A 19,974-nucleotide genomic window follows, 5' to 3' on the forward strand; every position below is an offset into this window, starting at 1 on the left:
TAATAATTGTCACTAATCAAATACCTCTATGAATATGTCCGCATTTTATAATCATATTATTATTTTTATTTTTCAGAATAAGGAACTAAAATTCAGAATGGTTGCAATAACTTATTTTGCATTACACAATTAGTAGGTGACAGAATCAGAATTCAAGCTACAGAGTAGTCTTTTTATTACAACAGAAAACAAAAAAATTAATTAACACTTGATATGAAGAGCTTATTGGCAGTTCCTACATGTGGATTTATTTATTAGTGTGCAAAGCCTTCACTTGAATGGGGTTTTGTATTTAGGGCAGTTCTTAAATGCACAGTTCAGATACCAATGTCTTTCTTATGTTAACAATTTCCTTCAGTTCAGATACTATCAAGGAATGATCCTAAGGAATTCAAGGTTGGTGACAATGTGAGTAAAGTGCCACTTTAATCTTTTTAATACAAAGATTAGGAAGACAGGAAAGGTGACATCTCTGTATTACCTCCCAATAAAAATGGTTTTGAAAAAAATAATAAAAGAAAAAGGGAAGGTGTAGGAAAGGGAGATAAGTAAGTGAAGAAGAGTTAAAAGTGATTATCACTTGACAAAAACTAGGATAGTGACCTATTTTCAGTTTCTTGAAAACTTGAAGACATGCTTGAAACTATATATAGAACATATGGAAGGCTCTATTAAGACTCCTTTCTGTTTTAGGCTTCCTGCGGTAGGGGGAGGAACTTTTCAGTACTCATCATCCAGCACTTGATCTTTTAAAAAGTTAAGAACACTGCCCACCCCCAAGATTGTTTGACTTCTGAGGATGATTAGGTCAAAGTAACACGAGGTGAATTTGTAAGTCAAATGCTGCTTCATTAATTCACAGTAGGGGAAAAGGATCCAGGTTTTCCATGATTAGAAGTGAATCAGGGAAATATTCCTAGTGTAATATATGCTGCTACCAAAATGCAAAGACGCCCTCTAAGACAGTAGTTCTCAACCTGCCTAATGTCACTACCCTTTAATACAGTTCTTCATGTTATGGTGATACCCCAACCATAAAATTATTTTTGTTGCTACTTCATAGCTGTAATTTTGCTACTGTTTGGAATCAGGCGACCCCCAAAGGGGTCGTGACCCACAGGTAAGGACCTCTGCTCTAAGATATGTGAGTGATAGGAGGGTGCCAGGTGTAGCAACTTGCCTTAGATCGTTCAACCTCACTTGCATCGATTCCGACTCCTAGCCACCCGATAGAGCAGAGCAGGACTGTCTCTGTGGGTTTCCATGACGGCAAGTCTTTTTTTTTCCAAGAAAGAAAAGCTTGTAGTTAGTTCAAGGATCGTTTGTTGGCCTTCAGGAGTGTTTTTACAGTCCAGTCTGTTGGAGCACCACGCCCTGGCCCCAAAGTCCACTTTCAGCATTCCCTGGGGACCTTGCCACTCCATTCCCTTGCTGTTCCGCTGCACTCCCCCAGAGCTTTGCCTCGGTGTGGTGGGATCAGGTCAGGTGCAATTCCCACACTGTGTCTCCGGTGCTGTCCCCTGTATCGCCCTTGGTCACTGAGGGGCATCATGTCTCATAGTGGGGCCAGCCATGTTGTTCTTTCTGTGGATTGGCTGCTCTAATCAGGGACATCATCCTCACGGCCTGGTGGGCCGGGGATGGCAAGTCTTTATGGGAGTAGAAAATCTCATCTTCCTCCTGCAGAGCAACGGATGGTTTTCAACTGCAGCCCAACCTTGTGGTCCTACAAACAGTATTCTCTAGAATTTTCTTTACTAGGATATATAAAACACTTGACACTTCGAGCTCACCAGGTTAGTTAGCATGCTGATATCAATACAGTTGGTGGGGATAACCCCTAGCACATAGTAATATCACAATCACCAAATCCTTCCCTCTGGAATGGAGTGAGGTGCTGATGGAAAGAGGAGTGTTGGGTTGTGAGCTAGCTCTGGCACTTTAACAGTATGGGGAAGTAACAATTGTATGGCTTTGGAGATGGCAAGCTTTTGTTAAGGATTTTGGTAGCCCTGACAATGTAAAAACCACAAGCTCAGGCAGCCTGTCAACTTCAAGCCCCAGTATGAAAAGCATAGGCCTCCCTGAGAGCATTTAAGGAGGTCTATTTTCTACAGCTGCAAAGCAGGCCAGGCTGAAATCAGGCCTAGAACCAATATTAACAGAAGACTGAACATTATTTGACATGTGTCAGATGTTAAAGCTAGGCCTGATAGGAAAAGAGTGGGGCCTTAAGTGAGCAAGTCTTAACATTTTGACTCGAATTATTTTTAAATTTATTATTACTTGGGAGTTAATACATATATCATATAATTCCATAGTTCAATGACATCAATTGTATAATCAGAATTGTACAATTGCTACCACAATCAGCTTCCAAACAATCCAAATTATCCTGCACTCTTTGACATTGTCTCCTTTTTACCGCACTATAGCACCCCTCCCCCACCTCCTCAAACCTTTATTCTACTTGCTGTCCCTATAGGTTCATCAATCCTGGTTTCATATGCCAAAACATAGAGAAACATGTAGCACAACTTCATGAGGGTGATCTCCAATGACATAACACCTCTGAGATACACCCTCTTATGAACAAACAAAACAAAAATACAGAAAATGTTGAAAACCAGATCAGGTCCAGCATGCATCAGAAGGGGGATCAACTGACAAAGTTTAAACTGTTCAAGTTAGATTTATGCCTTTGAGCTTCTATCGAATTCCCTTGATCCTTTGAGCCAGCAGAAGCAGAACTTGCTAAAGAGCAGCCTCCCAATTTGTGGAAGCTCTACCAAAGAAGAGGAAATTAACATTATGAGGTATTTAAACTCGGGGCTAGTCTGGAATATTCAGGAAGATCTCCAGGCCTAGTAATGGCTGACTATAGAAGCACTCACTCATGTATAGTTGGTATTAGTTGGTTGACATTATTGTCCCCTTGGAAAAATGAATTAAACATAATCCCCCACAAAATAGAAACACAGACTACTTCAAGAAAGATGTTAACTATAAGATTAAACTAATTGTCTGAGGGAAAGATCAGCGAGTTTATGACTATAACAGAGCACAAAAGCTGTATGAGGTATTTTTTATTCTGTATTACGGTAACATGGAATTTGCAATCAGGGAGGAATCTAACATCGTCATTGAATATGTGTTAAATTTTGAGCTCCAGATATTTGTTAAAAGATTTGGAAAAATGGAAGAGGCCAAGCAATTATTTATCATAAGTGACTTCAGCCCTGACTTATCAGTCAGTGAAGAGTGTAATTAAAGATGACCTCTCGAAATACTTCCAGTTCTCTCTGTGACTCATGTGGAAATAAACGAACAACACAGCTAAAATTTCCTCTGTGGAAAAGACCACTTCCATTTCTCCCTTGGCAGAAGTACCATAACACAGAGAGGGGGAAAAGTAAAGGAATGTGTGTGTAAACATAGTTATGCACACAAATTATGTATGAATGATTATCTTCATCCATACTTTCAGTGGATAAAAACATGGTCCAAGCCTGAAAATAACCTACTGAATATATTACCATCTTAATACAAGGGGGCTTCAAACGTTGTAGAAAATGGAATCGGAAGGTTATAGAATGTTTCCAAAAACTCTTTGTTTTAAACAAAGAAAAATGTTTTATTTGGTCCACAAACTTTTTAACAACCTACCTCCCCCTTGAAGTGTAGTATCCTGTGGTTTAGTGTAGGTTACACCCCTGGTCCCTGGATGGTGCAAATTGTTAAGTACTTGACTAATAACCAAAAGGTCGGCAGTTCAAAAACACCCAAAGACCCATGCGAAGACAGGCGTTGAGAAACCTATGGAACAGCTCTACTCTGAACACAGGGAGATCACCGTGAGTCAGAATCAACCTCATGGCTAATAACAGCAATTCAAATGACCTAAATGGGACTTTTTTAATTTTAGGAGAAAACTCTTATAAGATATTAAGAAACTTGGCTTATTCATCAATAATAGCAGTTAATATTTACTGAGTGTTTAACTTGTGCTCTATATTCATTAGTGAAGCTAACCATCATGGCAGCCTTTTATCCTTCCCATCTCAGACAGGGAAGCTCAATCCCTTGAGAAGTGGTGTTCAGCTAGTGCAGGTACCTCTGAACTTCAAAGGGCCTGAGATGCAGACCTGTAAAAGGAGACACCAAGTAGCTACTGTCTCTTGAACAGGGGTCACAGAATGAAGCCTCTGATGCAAGTGTTAGAAAAAAAACCCAATACATTGGACTTGGATGATGCTATGGAAAGGAAACACTGCTGTCTTAGTGAGTCAACATTGCTGGGGCAATGCTCGCTGGATCCAGACAGGAAGGAGCTAGCCCCTATTCCTCCCGCCTTGCAGACAGACACTTGATATCTAAAAGGAAGAGTCTTGGGAAAGCAGAAATGGGTTGGCAGAATCCTAGTTCCAGCATCACTAGGCAGAGTACAAAAGGGCCAGCTTGGAGTTAAGAGGCAATAACAGGATCACTCAGGAATTGATTAGAAATGCAGATTCCTGGTGCTACCTCAAACCTACAGAATCTGAAACTTTAGGGGTGAAGTCCAGCAACTGGTTTGTTTACAAACCTAGTTGATTCTGGTGCTCACTAGAGGCCCACTACACAATCATGTTAGGCTTCCTAACTCTTCATTTGCTGCCATCTAAACTCGTCAGTGATGGGTTCTCTTTATTAGTATTGTGATGAAATAGACCTTAACAGAGCATATGCCATCTCAAAAATGTCTACATGTGCAACTCACTGACATTGCTAACATTCAAGTTGTACATTGTTATTTACACTGTCCTTTTTACAAATTATTCCATCACCAATAATGTAAGCTCACTGCCCCCTACACGTAACTCGCCTTTCCACCCTCACCCTCCCCACTAGTAACCTTTGTTTCTCTGTATTTGCTTATTTCATGTGGGATCATGCAATAAACATCCTTTTGTGGCTGACTTATTTCACTCAACCTGTTTTCAAGATTCACCCGTGTAGTGGTGGCAGGTGTACATCAGGACTTCATTTTTCTTTGTGATGGGCTATTATGTCATTGTGTGTGCCTTACCATATTCTGATGGATATTTTGGTTGTTTCCACCTTTGGGCTCCCCTGAGAAGTGCTGCACTGACCACCGGTGGCCAGGTTTCTGCTGGCGTGCTTGCCTTCTCTCCTTCAGGGGCCCTGCATACCTGGGCCTGGGGTCGCTAGGCCAGATGGACGTTTCATGGTCAACTGCTGAGGAGCTACGAAACTTTTCTCCAAGGGCTGTACAATGCATGGTTCTAGCTTGAGAAAGAACAGCTGGTCAGAATCTAGTCAGGTCTGCAAACCAGCTTTTGTTACTCTCGTTTCTAGGCAGTTGTGATTAGTAATACCGAGCCAAACGCAGATTATCTAAAACCTGTGCTTTGTGGATAAGAAGGAATAATGCTCCTTAGTATTCTTTGACTTTTTAAAGTTGTAAATAGAGCTCCATCTAAAACAGAGCCTCCAAATATGGAAACCGAACACTGTGTCCAGTCCAATGTTGTTATAAAAGCATAAAGTGAGACACTGAATCATACTAATTGTTTTGATGATAGCTGGACATGAGGCATAAATGATAACTATTAGTTATTGATAACTAAGTAGCGTTATGTTCAGACACCGAAGCCAGAGTATTCTCCTTTCTTTTAAGTGGCTCACTCTCCTGTATTAATGTTAAGTGCCCTCTACTGAGCAAAGTTTACGATCTTTCTCCTTCCCTTCCTATATATTTCAACCATTGGCTCCTGCCCATTCTGAAGAGCAAGACCTGACAGTGGCAGTTTTACCTTGTAGGAGTGCTGAAGAACCAAGAGCAGGCTTTTATTAACTAGTTCACTGAATATTACTGAATTCTTATAGTTGGTGGTGCTGTTGGGTAAGCTTTGAACTGCTAACCACAGATCGGTGGTTCAAACCCACTAGCTATTCCTGGAGAGAAAGATAAAGCTACCTGGTCCCATATAGATCCATAGTCTTAGAAACTGTATATCAGGTCACAGTGAGTTGGAGTTGACTCGGTGACAGTGAGTTTGGTGTTGGCATACCTATCAAAATACATTATTCTAAGAATCCATGAAAATAGAAAAAGTTTCAATATGCAGAGTTTATTTTTAAATGGAAAGACACAAATAATAAATTGATGTATCATATGGGGACTACATGCCATGTGGGATGTGAAGTACAGCATAAAACTACTCATTGGGCTCGCCATATATATTATCCTTTATTTCCTGTGTGCCCAGCGTCCAGTGCTCTTTTTGTTGAGTGGATGAACAAGGCTGGTAAGACTCTATTGACGTTTCTATTTCAATGGTACAAACAGTGACAGTATTGTAGTTAATGATACCAACCAAATCAAACTCACTGCCATCAAGTCAATTCCAACTCATAGTGACCCTACAGGACAGGGTAGAACTGCCCCCATGGGTTTCTAAGACTTAACTCTTTGAGTAGAAGGCCTCATCTTTCTTCCTTAGATTTGTGGTTTCGAACTGCTGACCTTGCAGTGAGCAGCCCAACTAACTTAAGCCAGCCAGAGATAAGAACAGTGAAAATTCCTGACATCTGACCGCACTAGAGGAGGATCGGGAAAGTCAAATACAAGAGAACAAGAGGAAGAGCATAGGAAGTTCTATGCCCTTGTTTTAGGTTCTTGGGATGCGACCAAGAGAAATTGGTACTCTTTGGGGGTTCTGTTTACACCAACTCCTGGTTAGGATTTCAGCAGCCACACCCAGGGAAGGTCCTGAAACTAATCCTGAGCATGGAAAAACAGAAGACATCCATGGGGCTGGAAAATGGTGAGAAAATGATCAGAAAATGAGTCACTCTCAGCCCCCTGTGCCTCCCATATTAGAAACCTTAAAATAAACTTGAGTGTATCTTCAAGACACATTAAAAAGAAAAAAGTGTTCATATACTTGAAATTGCTTTAACAGAGAAAATATCTTCTGTACCTATTACTTGCTAGTGTCTCTGAAAGCTGCATTAGAAAACACTTTTTGTGCATGCTAAAAGCCAGTATTCCTTGGGCTGCTTGGTGACAGATGTGACCCTCCTGTCTCCGACTCCCTCACTGCCACAAAGTTGATGCTGAACCAGTGGCCACACTTTCTTCTCTTTTCACCATCCACTCCCAGCCTTACAACATCAGATTCATAACTGGAAAATGTATAGGACATGTTTTCATCCCTTTCCCTATTCTGAAATATAACTATTCTGTGATTTAAAACCATACCTTTCTAGACGTTAAAACTTCCCCTTTCAGAGGATGTAAAAATCAGGTATGCTGGAGGAACTACATGACCTCCCCAAGTGAAAACAGGGGGAGGTCTTATGGGTGAATGTTGATGAGCACCTAACAAGCAACCAAGCTTGAGAAAACTTGAGGACATTTCTTTTAGAAAGAAGAGTGGAAAGTTCCTTTTTAAGATTAAGGAAAAAATGATCATGGAATTTTACACTTGAAACGGAGGTTTGTCTTCCTTTATAGCAAGAGAAAACAAAGGCGAAACCAGAAGACCGAAACTAAAACAGGCCCAAGTTGCAGACCCTCATCCTTCCTGCTTACACATGAAATTTACAGGCCCTGTAGGAAGTCTTAACTCTAAGATACAGACTCCTGGTGGGTTTTCATAAATGTTTCCATTAAGCTGAGGAAAAGATCAAAAAGTATATGAAACAGCAAGAAAGAGTAGTTAAAGAATGGTGAGAAAATATCAAAGCAACCTTGGAAAAAATTTAATTGGCTGGAATCAGACTGTCTAGACTGTCACCCTGAATTGACCACTCACTAGCTGTGGACGTTCATCGACTTATTCATGTTCTTGCTTCCCCACCTCTAAACTGGAGCCACTGGAACAACACCAGTTTCTCAGAGGATTATTGTAAAGTCTGAACACACGCCATGGTGTCTGGAACACAGTAGCCAGTATTTCACTATTACTCTTTTTTATAGGGCCACTTCTTTATACTGAGAAAGAAGAAAAGCCATGTTTGATGCTCCTAACTTATGTTGACATTAAGCAGATTTTAAGATCAAATAACTTAGGCCTTTATTTCTTCCTATCTTTTGGAAGACACTTCTGGCTCAACCGTATGTTTGAGGGGGACACTTATGAAAATAGGCTCCTTTTATGCCAGAAAACATCACACATTACTTACTCAATATAAAAGTATGCTTAGTCTTTAGATTATCTGAGATTTAATTTATGAATAACCAAAAATCTAAGGTACGTGACCACTTTGAATTCTTGTGCAGTACTCTGTTCTGTTAAAGATTCACAGTCTCGGAAACCTTATATAAGGTCACGTTAGGACTGAATCGATTTGATGGTAGTAGTGGGTCCTAAGTTCATATTTCCAAATTTAATAAAAATTCTCCAACCATTTATAGTGAAGTCTAGATAAAGACTTTAAAATTTGAGTTGATTCACCTTGGGAAGCATTAGTCTGCCAAAACTTTCTCTCCTTAGCAATAGGTGATGTGGCCCATCCTCAAACAGCACGGCATAGCTCTTCATTTTTAGAAACAAAACTTCTGAAACCATCTCAGAATGAAACACAAAAGTTAGTATACTGATGGGAGAAACCTCCTTAGAGATATATTTCTACATTAATAAAATAAAACATAATGTGCTTTATAAATTAATCTCAAGTCTCAGTGAGACACAGCAGGGTGGAAAACCTGACTTCTGTACCCACATAATCTACAGTCTGTGGAAACTCTGGGAATCGGGCCACTGGTCTCCAACTTAGCATAGTTGGGAAATGACACATTCTTTTAAGAAGCACTCATCCAGGAAATGAGAGGGTTACAAAGAACACCAATAAAAGGTCCACAGACTTGTTTTATGAATGAAGAGTAAAAGTATACTGGCTCCCGGCTGCTGCTCCCCGGTGAGTATAATTTCTCAGTCATTACTCAGTCTTGATAAGGGTAACGGAGAGGTACAAACAGAGCTCTAACAGGAGAAATCATGTCAGCAACAAGATAATTGGCCATCTTACATCTCCTTGCAATCTATTCTGTTTTAATTTACTCTACGGATGCAGAAGAGATAAAAGGACACATTACATTGAGCAAGTCTGCTTCACAAGACCTCTGTATAATGTTGATAAGCAAGAATGTTACTTTTAGGACTAAAGTGAGCCTGACCCAAAAAGCCTCATATGTATGTGAAAGTTGGACATTGAACAAGGAAGACTGAAGGAGAATCAATACAGTTGAATTGTGGTGCTGGCAAGGAATATTTAAAGTACCACATACTATCACAAGAATAAACAAATCTGTCTAAGCAGAAGTACAGCCAGAATACTCCTTGGAAGTAAGAAAAGCAAGACTTTGTCTTAGGAACTTTGGACACATTATCAGGAGAGACTACTCCCTAAAGAGGGACATCATACTTGGTAAAGTAGAGGGGCAGCAACAAAGGGAAGACCCTGGACAAGATGGACTGACACAGTGGCTGCAACAATGGGCTCAAACATCAGAACCATTGTGAGGATGGGCAGGGCTGGGTGGTGTTTCCTTCTCTTGGACATAGGATTGGTATAAGTTGGAAGTGACTCTACTGTACCTAACAACAACAACAACAATGTATCCCCATGCCAAAGATCCTATCTTCCCATATGCCACTCCCACGAAGAAAAAGAAATGGTAGACAAGAAAACAAACTCCAACTAAGTGATTTTATTCACACTAACACATGAAAAGCAATTCTACTTTTTATATAACATCAATAACACATACAACAATAGAAATCATAATGGTAACATACAAATCATGATAGAAACAATACAGGAAATAAATGTGAAAATTATAAAAAGCATACTGTAGTGATTAAATTTATACTGTATTTTCTACTTAATAGCAGCATCTGTAAGATTTCCCTATTTGTTAACTAGTTAACTAGCAGCAAAATTTTTAAAATTATACAAATTCTATGGACGTTTCTTTCCACTGTTTTGTTCATACAAAATATATGATCACATCAGCCAACAAACAAAACTACTTCTATTCCTGAAGAAAAAGGTAGGAAAAGGTTTCTTCATTCACTCACTTCCTCCACATCTCCCTCCCCCACACACACAAAAGGGAAAGGGAGCTGGAGGAAATCTGCATGCAGCAACAACCAACCTGGACTCTAGCACTTTAACCAATTCATGCCGGGATCCATTTTGTGGAGTCTGAATATGTGTAAGTGACAGTAATTGTGTGAGTGAAGGAGTGTGTGTGTGTGTGTTACTGAATTAATAATAATTTTAGAATAATTTTCTGACTTTATTCTGCAGTTAAAAAATATGTGGAAGTTTCCAGGTGGCCTGTCAGAGCCTGGGGAAGATCTCGGTATGTATCCTATGTATTTTAAATTTACTTGGAAATGTTGATGATATTCAAGTGTTTACTTTTTTGCTTTATAATATCAAATAATGATTAAATTTTTCTAGCTGGTTCAGTGTGGGTCAGAAAATTTTAGAGAAGTTACCTTAAGGGCTGATATAAAATTAGAAGCAAAAAAATCTAACATTATAAACTTGTCTACTAGTATAAATAATATCATTAGAAGCACACCACCTTTCTGGAACAGACTGTTTCTCGATAAATTTGTTTAGAAATGATTAGCGTTAGCTATACATAAGTAAACTTAAAAGGTTATTGTGCATATGAGTAATGTTGGTATTAATCTATTAGACAAGATAAATTCTTAACCATTCAAAGATGAATTTAAAAAAACACCTCAAATCTGATTCATGTGTCACTTTTAAATGAACTTTGAAATAAATATTATAAAATCACAGCTACATGGCAAACCCTTCATCATTCATGTTTTCAATTATAGAAGAGTGGTGGCATAATTCTCCTTATGAAAATGTTATCTAATTAAGTAGTTAGGAAGTCAAACACAATAAAAGGTCATGAGAAAGTTTCAGATGAGAAATAGCACCCTAGAAGAGCTTACTAAGTGCTGTCTTTAAGATAATCTAAGAATTCTTTGTCATTAATTTTACAGAGGTAGGCAAAGGAATAAACACTGAATTTTCTTACCTACTCTTTAAACTATTAGTCAATTTCCACCAAAATAAATCAATAAATAACTCATTTGATACCAGTATATTTACCTAGAACCTATCCCTTGATGCTTATGCTCCCATTCTCTTGCCAGTATTTATATGGGCAATTTCCTAGTTATCTTGAAATATTTATTTAAAAATGCATATATACCTAAAACTGGATTTTAAAAATGTTACATGGATCAAAACATCATGTACATAATACACAGGCAACTCCTACAAATCCTGCATTAAGATAAAAATTTTAAAAACTTTGTTTTAGTGACTTATTCAATACTGACTTTAGTGACTTATTCAATACTGACTTTAGATTCTACTTAGGTCTTTTCATGACACTGAAGAAGAGTCTGTATTGGTGCACGTGCTGAAGTAAAAGGCCATGTATTTTAGAATCCTATTGCCTCACCACATCCCTATAATATGTGCACATGCGTGAACAAGTTAGCTTATCTTGTGCCTTTTTGAGAGAGGAAGCTGTCCATACAAATATTGGACAGAGAGTAGTCTGCAGGAGAAGGTTTGTGGAGCTGTTTCTCCGGAATGTTGCCTTCTCAAATGAACTGACTTTGTTAACATTTGAATTACAGTAGGACCTCTGAATTTCAAATGTACTTATATTTAAAGTTACACGAAAAAAAATTTATTTCCAACCCAAATATAAGTAATTTTATGTTGCTATGTACCCTAGTTCCCCTCGTTAAGTTCAAATAATTAAGAATTCACTATTTTTTAAAGTAGATGTGGTTCTTTGTCACAACAATCTACCTATCCAGTGATTATATGTTTCAAACATGTGGTAATAAGAGAAAAGAAGAGGCTTATAAGCAGCAGCTGGTATTTGCCATACTTCCTAGGGGTCAGATAAATGAAAGCTTGACCTCGGAATCAGTAAAACTTGAAAAGCAGCAAGAAGTGATAAGCGACAGTACTCATCCACGTCTGAAAAGACTATGTCTATCTGAAGACATTTCTGTCTTATAACACAGTACAATAACACACATTCTAAGTGAGGAAGCCAGCTGATTAAGAATTAAGTTATTCTCTTTAAGCTCTGTGTTTAGGTAAGTATATAATATACATTAGGAACACTATCATATGGCTACGCATTCATATTGGCCCTTCACTAGTTATTTGGGAAATGCTTTTGTTGGAAAACTCTTGTTCTTTGATAATGTTAGGCAAATGAAGCATCATTGTCTAGAATATTAAGTTAAATAAAAAGTTAGGGTCTCATAAACAATAGAAAGCAGTTCTTTAAACTCTAGTATAAAATAATACCATCGGCGTACAAAGGGTTTCTAAAAAGTCAAGGTGGAAACTGGACTCGTTGCTCCTGGCAGGAAGAAATCCACCTGCATGAGCCGAAGGACTACCAAGCACCAGCTCTAGTCCAAGATCACTGGTGCAGGAGAAACAGGAATACAAGGAAAGTCCACATTCTGTAGAAACTTTCCTATTTTTTTATTCCAATTTTAATATTAGTATTAAATATTATAAAATAGAAGTAACAAATATAAACTTCATTTCATTATTACTTCATACCCTAAATAAAATAACATATTTAAACATATCTCTTAATCTGCGAAGAATAAAAACAAAGCTATGAAACAGTAAATATTACTTCATTTCAGCATACAGTACAGTAAAATATTAAAGGCACAACAGAAAGCACTTTTATCTTGATAAAAAGTTAAAATTGTGTTGTCTAAATACTGGGGGAGAGATTAACTTGAGGGTGAAGGATTTGCTCAAACACTGGATAAGTAAACTCATTTGTCCATTCAGTTTTCAGTCTAGTTGGTAAAATGCTGGCGCAAGTTAAACTGCTCAAAACAGCCTCTGATTCTGAATCAACTGCTAGGTGGCCTTCCGAGCAGAGTAAATCCCGAACTCACGAGGAAATGGCAACTCTTGATTACCAGTGCCATCAAGTGGATCCTCACTCATAGCCACTCTGTATAGAACTTCAGAGACTAAGTCTGCACACGATTTCATTGCCTCCTCCCCCTCCAACTGGAATGGAGTCTGACTTGTCAAGCTTGTATTTAGCCACCCAGTGCTTAATCCCAAACTCCACCAAGGCTCCTAAGTCTTGATTAGTGGAACTAAAAGCTAAGCATGAGCCGAAGGACTCCCGTTTTGATTTTTCAAACAATTAAAATATGCATATAAAAGCATTCAAGTAATAGCTATGTGAGATTAGCAAATAGTATTATATCAACTTTAAGACCAGTGCCACAATCTTCTATTACAAATAAGTGTTGTGCATATGCCAAGTGAAAATATCATTATAAAGGAAAGTTCTTTCCAAGTGTGAATTTCTAACCATGTTTGACCTGTAGGAAAATTCTAAGAGAAGTTAGTATAGAATTCAAAATGGGCAGCTATATGTCTTCATTTTCCTTCCCACATATCTTTTGAGAGCAGTCCATTAAGAGGGAAATAAAAATGAAGCCTTTGGGGGGAACTGGTAAAACCAATTACTACCTAAAACAGAGGCCCTCAGCATCTTTGAAGGAACGCAGCCTGGAGAAGCAGGGCCACTTCCCAAAAGGGTGGGAAGCTTCACAGAAACAGTGTGGGAGACAAAGGCAGAGCTCACAAAACTAATGAAAGCCAGTTAGTTCATCTGGACAGTTAGAAAATATGGGCAAGAAATGCCTAAATGGCAATAAAAATACTGCCCCAGAAACTTACATCAAATTTGAAAAGAAAAAAGTTTTTTTAAATATGAAAACTTTTGTGGCATTATAAAGTACTGTATATTGCAAATTCTTTGAAAACTTCTGATGAATTAACTGCAACATTTTGATGTTGGAGGAATAAATTAAAGTTCTTTAGAGTCTTAGATCAGCAAGCAAAGGAAATGCCAAAAATTACTACAGTGGAATTCCACTGGCAGCGTAGCTATAGAGGCAGTAACTTCTCTTCAAAATGCTTAGGAAGGAATCTGTTGGAAGCCTTCTGAGACTTGCCAGTCCCACACAAGGTCATCTGGAGATTAGAGCCGTGACAGAGTTCTCAATATATTCTGCAGTGTGACAGACTTTCATAAGGGAAAGTGGATATCTGATTCTCAATGCTGATATGTATAAACCAGCAATTTTGATGCATGATCAGGAACAGAATGAATCAAATTGATTCCAGCTCGGACAGTCCCATTGAGTTTCCATGGCTGAAATCTTAATAGAAGTAGACGGACACATCTTTTTCCCGAGGAGAGGCTGGTGGATTTGAACCACCAACCTTTCAGTTAGCAGTCCAGCATTTAAGATACACGCTGGAATATCAACTTCAGCTTTGTCACATGTGTTCTGACTTTTGCAGCATATGGCTTTTTACCTTTTGGGAAGCAGAGAAAGAAAAGGTCAGAAAGATGTGACCTTCAAAATGCACGGGTTAAGCCTATAAATAGCAACCAGAGAATATTAAGTACTTTTAAAAGCTTTTTAGATATACAGTGGTAAGAACATACTTCAATAATATACACCATTTCAAGAGGTCCAGGAAGCAGGGAGTTTGTCCTGAAAACTTCACTTTCTTAGTGTGGAGTTTTACTTATGAGCATTTAGTTCATTTTACTTTAACTGAATAATCTCTGATGGCAGTGTTTCTAGAAATATGCGCCTCGTTGATTTGTACAAGTTTCTTTTACGCAGGAGATACAGCAGTTCGAGAAGTTTTTGAAGAGACTGGGATAAAATCAGAATTCAGATCCCTCCTGAGTATCCGGCAGCAACACAGCAGTCCGGGAGCTTTTGGGAAGTCAGATATGTATATCATCTGCCGTCTAAAGCCATATTCATTCACCATCAATTTTTGCCAGCACGAATGCGTGAGGTGTGAGTGGATGGATCTTAGTGACCTGGTCAAGACTGAAAATACGACTCCCATCACCAGGAGAGTCGCGAGGCTGCTGCTGTATGGGTACAAAGAAGGATTTGACAAGATTGATTTGACCATGGAAGAGTTGCCAGCAATTTACACAGGCCTGTTTTACAAACTCTATCACAAGGCGCTGCCAGAGAATTACAAGGCTATGAGAGGAATAAACTGAATTCACATTTGCATGTTTACACGGTTTTCAGTTTACATGTTGATTAATACAAACTTTATTAAGAAGTAGTGGACATTTTGAATGATTACGTATCTGACTGCAATCTAATGTGTATGGTTTTTTTTTAATGAAGAAAATTTGTTTCTGAATGTGCACACTCTAAAAGCTCCTATTTCAATTAAAGTCAATTTATTAAGCTTTAACAGGCAACAGTAAATGTTAAATAAAGAGTATATATTTCCAAGGATTTATGTTGTTCTTTTTGTTTACTTGGGCAAAGGTTAAATATTTTATGTGATCTAACCAGATAGCCAAACTGTGCAGATGATAGTACACATTTCTTTTCTTCTCATTAACAAATTTCTAAAACTTACTCTTCTTTCACATGAAATGAGATTAGATGCAGCCATTAAGATCAGCTCTTAGCAGACATTGGAAGAAAAAGTATAGCTTTCTGTCCAGGTCCTGTTTTGGGTCCAAGTTTGTACTGCCCCGTTCGTTTCAGTGCCACATACCAACCGGTGTATTTCCTTGACCGGTAAGTATTGTAGTTATTAGATTCCAGTCGTTCAAAAAAGAAACATTCATCTGTTATAAATTTCTGAAAAATAAAGGAAGAATTAGTTGTTATTATTATACTTTTCAAAATTAAATATGCATGATATTACCAACCCCATTCTGCCCAACCAACAACAGTATCTTGGTTCAGCAAGGTAGTCAATTAACAAGACTCAATAGGCTACAGTCTCCCGAGATCAGCTCAGTAGGATCCAAAATGGGAGCCAAGCCATCAAGAGGACAGAACTAACATATAGCAAAAGACCAGGGAACACTCATTCTTTAGCCCCTGCAAGAAGAAAAGCCAAGCATTCCGGAAAACAAGACAAAACACTGCCATAACGTCGGGACAGGATAGAACTGCCCATTTCTCTCCCATAAAGCAGTTGTTTTCCAACTACTGATCTTGCAAATAGCAACTCAATGCATACCTACTACGTCACCAGTGAGAATACCCAAATGGCAAAGAGCCACCCTGGCTCAGACTTGAAACTCCATGAACTTGACTTTCAAGAGTCCTCACAAAAAGGAGCATAAAACTCACATCCCACTCAGAAACATCCAACAGTATAGCTCTGGTTAGATTTATAGTTCATCGTCCACATTCTCAGAGATAAATGACCAATCAGACCATTTTTACTGTCATCATGGCCCTAGTACAACAGTTGGTCCACCATTTGTCTGTCTGTTTGTCATATTGAGGTGGCTTCCATGTTGCCTTCATGTTGGAAGCTAGGTCATCAGTATTTCAGATACAAGCAGGAACACACCCAAGGTGAAGAGGAGCTTCCGGACTAAGTACAAATTTCAAAGAAGACTAAAAACTAACAAGATTCAATAGGCTGGCCACTTTTGAGGGATTAGCACTGAAAGCCACATGAACAGCAGCAGAACACTGTTGCATATACTAAAATATTGCGCAGCATCAGAATATCAGAAATAGTAGATTATCAGATAGCGCTGAGAGATGAGCCCCTCGGGATGGAGGACACTCAAAATGCAACCGAGAAAGGGCCTCCTCCAAGGGGAGTTGACTGTAATATCCTGAATGGAGTACATAAAGCCTTCATGCTCTCCATCTGCTAATGGGGCATGACTCAAAATGTGAAGAAACGGCTACAAACAGCCATGACTAATTAGGAAAAAAAGACTATGAATCTAAGCAAATGGAACATCAAAAGTGAAATAGAACACATAAAGATCTATATCCTAGGCATTAGCTACAACGGACAGGTATTAGCCATTAAAAAACCAAAGATCACATGGTTTATTGTGCTAAGAATGGGAAATTCAAGAGCATAAATGTTACTCATCCCCAACAAGAACATTTCAAGATCTAAAAGTCTGACGCTGTCTGTGATAGGATATACCTATACGCATATAAGGAAATTCAGTTAATACAACTATTATTCATGTTTATGTACCAGAAACAAAAGCTAATGGTGAATAAATTGAATAATTCTACCAACGTCTTCAGTGTGAAATTGATCAAACGTAATCATGATGAATTTATATTTATTGGTAACTGGAATGGGAAAATTAGAAACCAAAAGGGAAGAACAATTGTGGGAAAATATGGCCTTGGTAATACAAAATAGGGGATTGATGGTGTGATTTGCAAAACCAATAACTTTCTGGTAGTATATGTGTTTTCAACCACAGAAACAGTGACTGTACATATGCACCTCACCATGCATACAGAAATAAAAATGGGTGCATCCGGGGAGATATATGTACAGCCCCAAAGAGGCTAGGAACAGGCCCTTACTTGCTTATATGTAACTTCAGGCTGAACTTGAAGAAAATGAAAACACGTTCATGAGAACCAAATTATGACCTTGAGTGTATCCCACCTTAATTTAAAGAACACCTCCAGAACAGAGCCGACACACTGAAACTAGTGACAGAAGACCTCAGGCGCTATGGGAAGACATCAAGAACTCGTATAAAGAAAGCAAAAAGTCATCCAAAAGCAGGGAAGAAAAGGATCAAAGTGGATGTCAGACACTGCAACATCCTCTTGATCATAGAGTAGCTAAAGCAAATGAAAGAAATGATGAAGTCAAAGACCTGAATAGAACATTTCAAAGGGAAACTCAAGAAGACAAAAAGACCTGTCATTAGAAAACAAAAAGAAAAGAGGACCTGATGCAAAGGGCTTAAGTGGAGAGCAAATGCTTTGAGAATGATTGGGGCAGGGAATGTATGGATGTGCTTTATACAATTGATGTACATATATGTATGGATTGTGATAAGAGTTGTATGAGCCCCTAATAAAATGTAAAAAAAGAAAAGGGGAAAAAAAAGAAAAGAAAATGATGAGGGCAAAGAATGTACAGATGTGCTTTATACAATTGATGTATGTATATGTATGGATTGTGATAAGAGTTGTATGAGCCCCTAATAAAACGTTTTAAAATAAATAAATAAAAATTAAAAAAACAAAAAGGAAGAAAATGCTCAATATTTCTCAAGTTGAAAGAACTTCAGAAAAATTCAAGCTATGAGTTGCAATACGGAAAGATTCTATAGGCAAAATATCAAATTATTCAGGAAGTTTTAAAAGAAGATGTAAAAAATAGAGTCACTGCACCAAAAAAGAACCACTTTAAGAGGAAGCAGATGGACAAGAACCAATGACACAGAAGGAAGAAGTCCAAGCTGCAACGGAGGCATTAACGGAAAGCAAGTTTCCAGGAACTGACAGAACACCAATTGAAGTATGTCAAAAAGCTGATGATGCATTGGAAGGACTCTAGTCTAGGTCAAGAAACTTGGAAGCTAGCTACCTGACTGCGCCACCCAACCCCAATCCATATGTGTATCCATTTCAAAGAAAGGCAAACCCAAAGAATTAGGGGGGTTTTTGAATAATGATGTCATTTATACCGCTTGCAAGGAAGATTTGCTGAAGATAATTCACTGTGGCAGAAGTACATTGACTTCGAGATGCCAGAATTTAAAGTCAGATACAGAAGAGAATGGAACAAGGGATAGCATTGATGTTGACTGCAAAAGGAAAAACACCATAAAGATGTTTCCTTGTGATTTCTTAGCTATTCAGAGCATTAAACCGTGGATTATAACAAACTATGGATTGAAAATGGGAATTAGAACATTTCTTTATTATAGTTGTAAAGATGTTCAGCTGTGCTGGACATCCCTTGCAGAGGGTTAGTGGGGAGGAGATGAGTCACTCCGGGTTCAGTGTAGCAACAATGAAACTCAAAACCTTCCTCTAGTTCTTGAATGCTTCCTCTCCCCCCCCCCCCCCCAATTATCATGATCCCAATTCTGCCTTGCGGACCTGGTTAGACCAGAGGATGTACAGCGGTGCAGTAGGGATCTGGAAACAGGGAATCTAGGACAGATGAACCCCTCAGGACCAGCAGTGAGAGTGGCGACACCGGGAGGGAAGGGGGTGTAGAAAGGGAGAACCGATCTCGGGGATCTATGTGTAACCTCCTCTCTGGGGGCTGGGCAATAGGAAAGTGAATGAGGGAGACGCAGGGCAGTGTAAGATAAGGTAAAATAATAATTTATAAACTATTAAGGGTTCATGGGGGAGTGGGGAGGGAGGGGGAGGGGGTGGAAAGAAAAGGAAAATGAGCTGATTCCAGGAACCCAAGTGGAAGGCAAATTTTGAGAATGACGAGGGCAACGAATGTATAAGGGTGCTTTACTCAATTGATGTATGTATGGATTGTGATGAGTTGTATGAGCCCCAATAAAATGATTTATTAATTTTTTTTAAAAGATGTTCAGCTGTGTTTTTTGCTTTTTGTTAACTACACAGAGGGATTAAACCTGTGTGGACTAGAATAAGCGTTGAGAATGGGAATTCCAGAACATTCGTTGTGCATGTAGAATCTGTACATGGACCAAAAGAGGCAGTTGTTGAAGGAGAATAAAGGAATACTGCGTGGTGTAAAATCAGAAAAGGTACATGTCAAGGTTGTGTTCGTGCATTATGTTTTTCAATCTGTATACTGAGCAGGTACTAGGAGATGTTGGACTATAACGAAAAAGAATGTGGTATTAGGATTGGAGGAAGGCTTAACAACCTTCAATATGCAGATGACAACTTTGCGTGCTGAAATTGAAGAGGGCAGGAAATATTTGCTGATGAAGATCAAAGACTCTTTAAAAGACAGAGAGAGAAAGACAGAGACAGAGACTATCTTTAGTATGAATTCCAACTCTGTGCAAAGAAAACAAAAATCTTCAGAACTGGACCAATAGACAATATCACGATA

General features: G+C 38.6%; 2 protein-coding genes across 7 annotated transcripts in view; one reads left to right on the plus strand and one right to left on the minus strand.

The window, feature by feature from the left end:
* Positions 1–15,419, plus strand: part of NUDT6 (nudix hydrolase 6) — a 46,816-nt gene extending 31,397 nt beyond the window's left edge. For 4 of the 5 annotated variants that reach the window (XM_075543848.1, XM_075543847.1, XM_075543845.1 and 1 more), the window contains 2 exons: positions 10,324–10,378; positions 14,763–15,418. In XM_075543848.1, the coding sequence (XP_075399963.1) occupies positions 10,324–10,378; positions 14,763–15,160 (453 nt within the window). In that variant the 3' untranslated portion in view covers positions 15,161–15,418. Of the gene's footprint in view, positions 1–10,323; positions 10,379–14,762 lie in introns of all 5 variants that reach the window. The other variant, XM_075543846.1, reaches the window with a different exon arrangement.
* Positions 9,752–19,974, minus strand: part of FGF2 (fibroblast growth factor 2) — a 98,341-nt gene continuing 88,118 nt past the window's right edge. Inside the window, exons 3-4 of one of the 2 annotated variants that reach the window (XM_075543850.1) lie at positions 15,535–15,761; positions 9,752–14,445 (exon numbers count right to left, since the gene is read on the minus strand). In XM_075543850.1, the coding sequence (XP_075399965.1) occupies positions 15,576–15,761 (186 nt within the window). In that variant the 3' untranslated portion in view covers positions 9,752–14,445; positions 15,535–15,575. The other variant, XM_075543851.1, reaches the window with a different exon arrangement.

The sequence above is a fragment of the Tenrec ecaudatus genome, chromosome 3, assembly GCF_050624435.1.
Source record: "Tenrec ecaudatus isolate mTenEca1 chromosome 3, mTenEca1.hap1, whole genome shotgun sequence".
NCBI classification, from domain to species: Eukaryota; Metazoa; Chordata; class Mammalia; order Afrosoricida; family Tenrecidae; genus Tenrec; species Tenrec ecaudatus.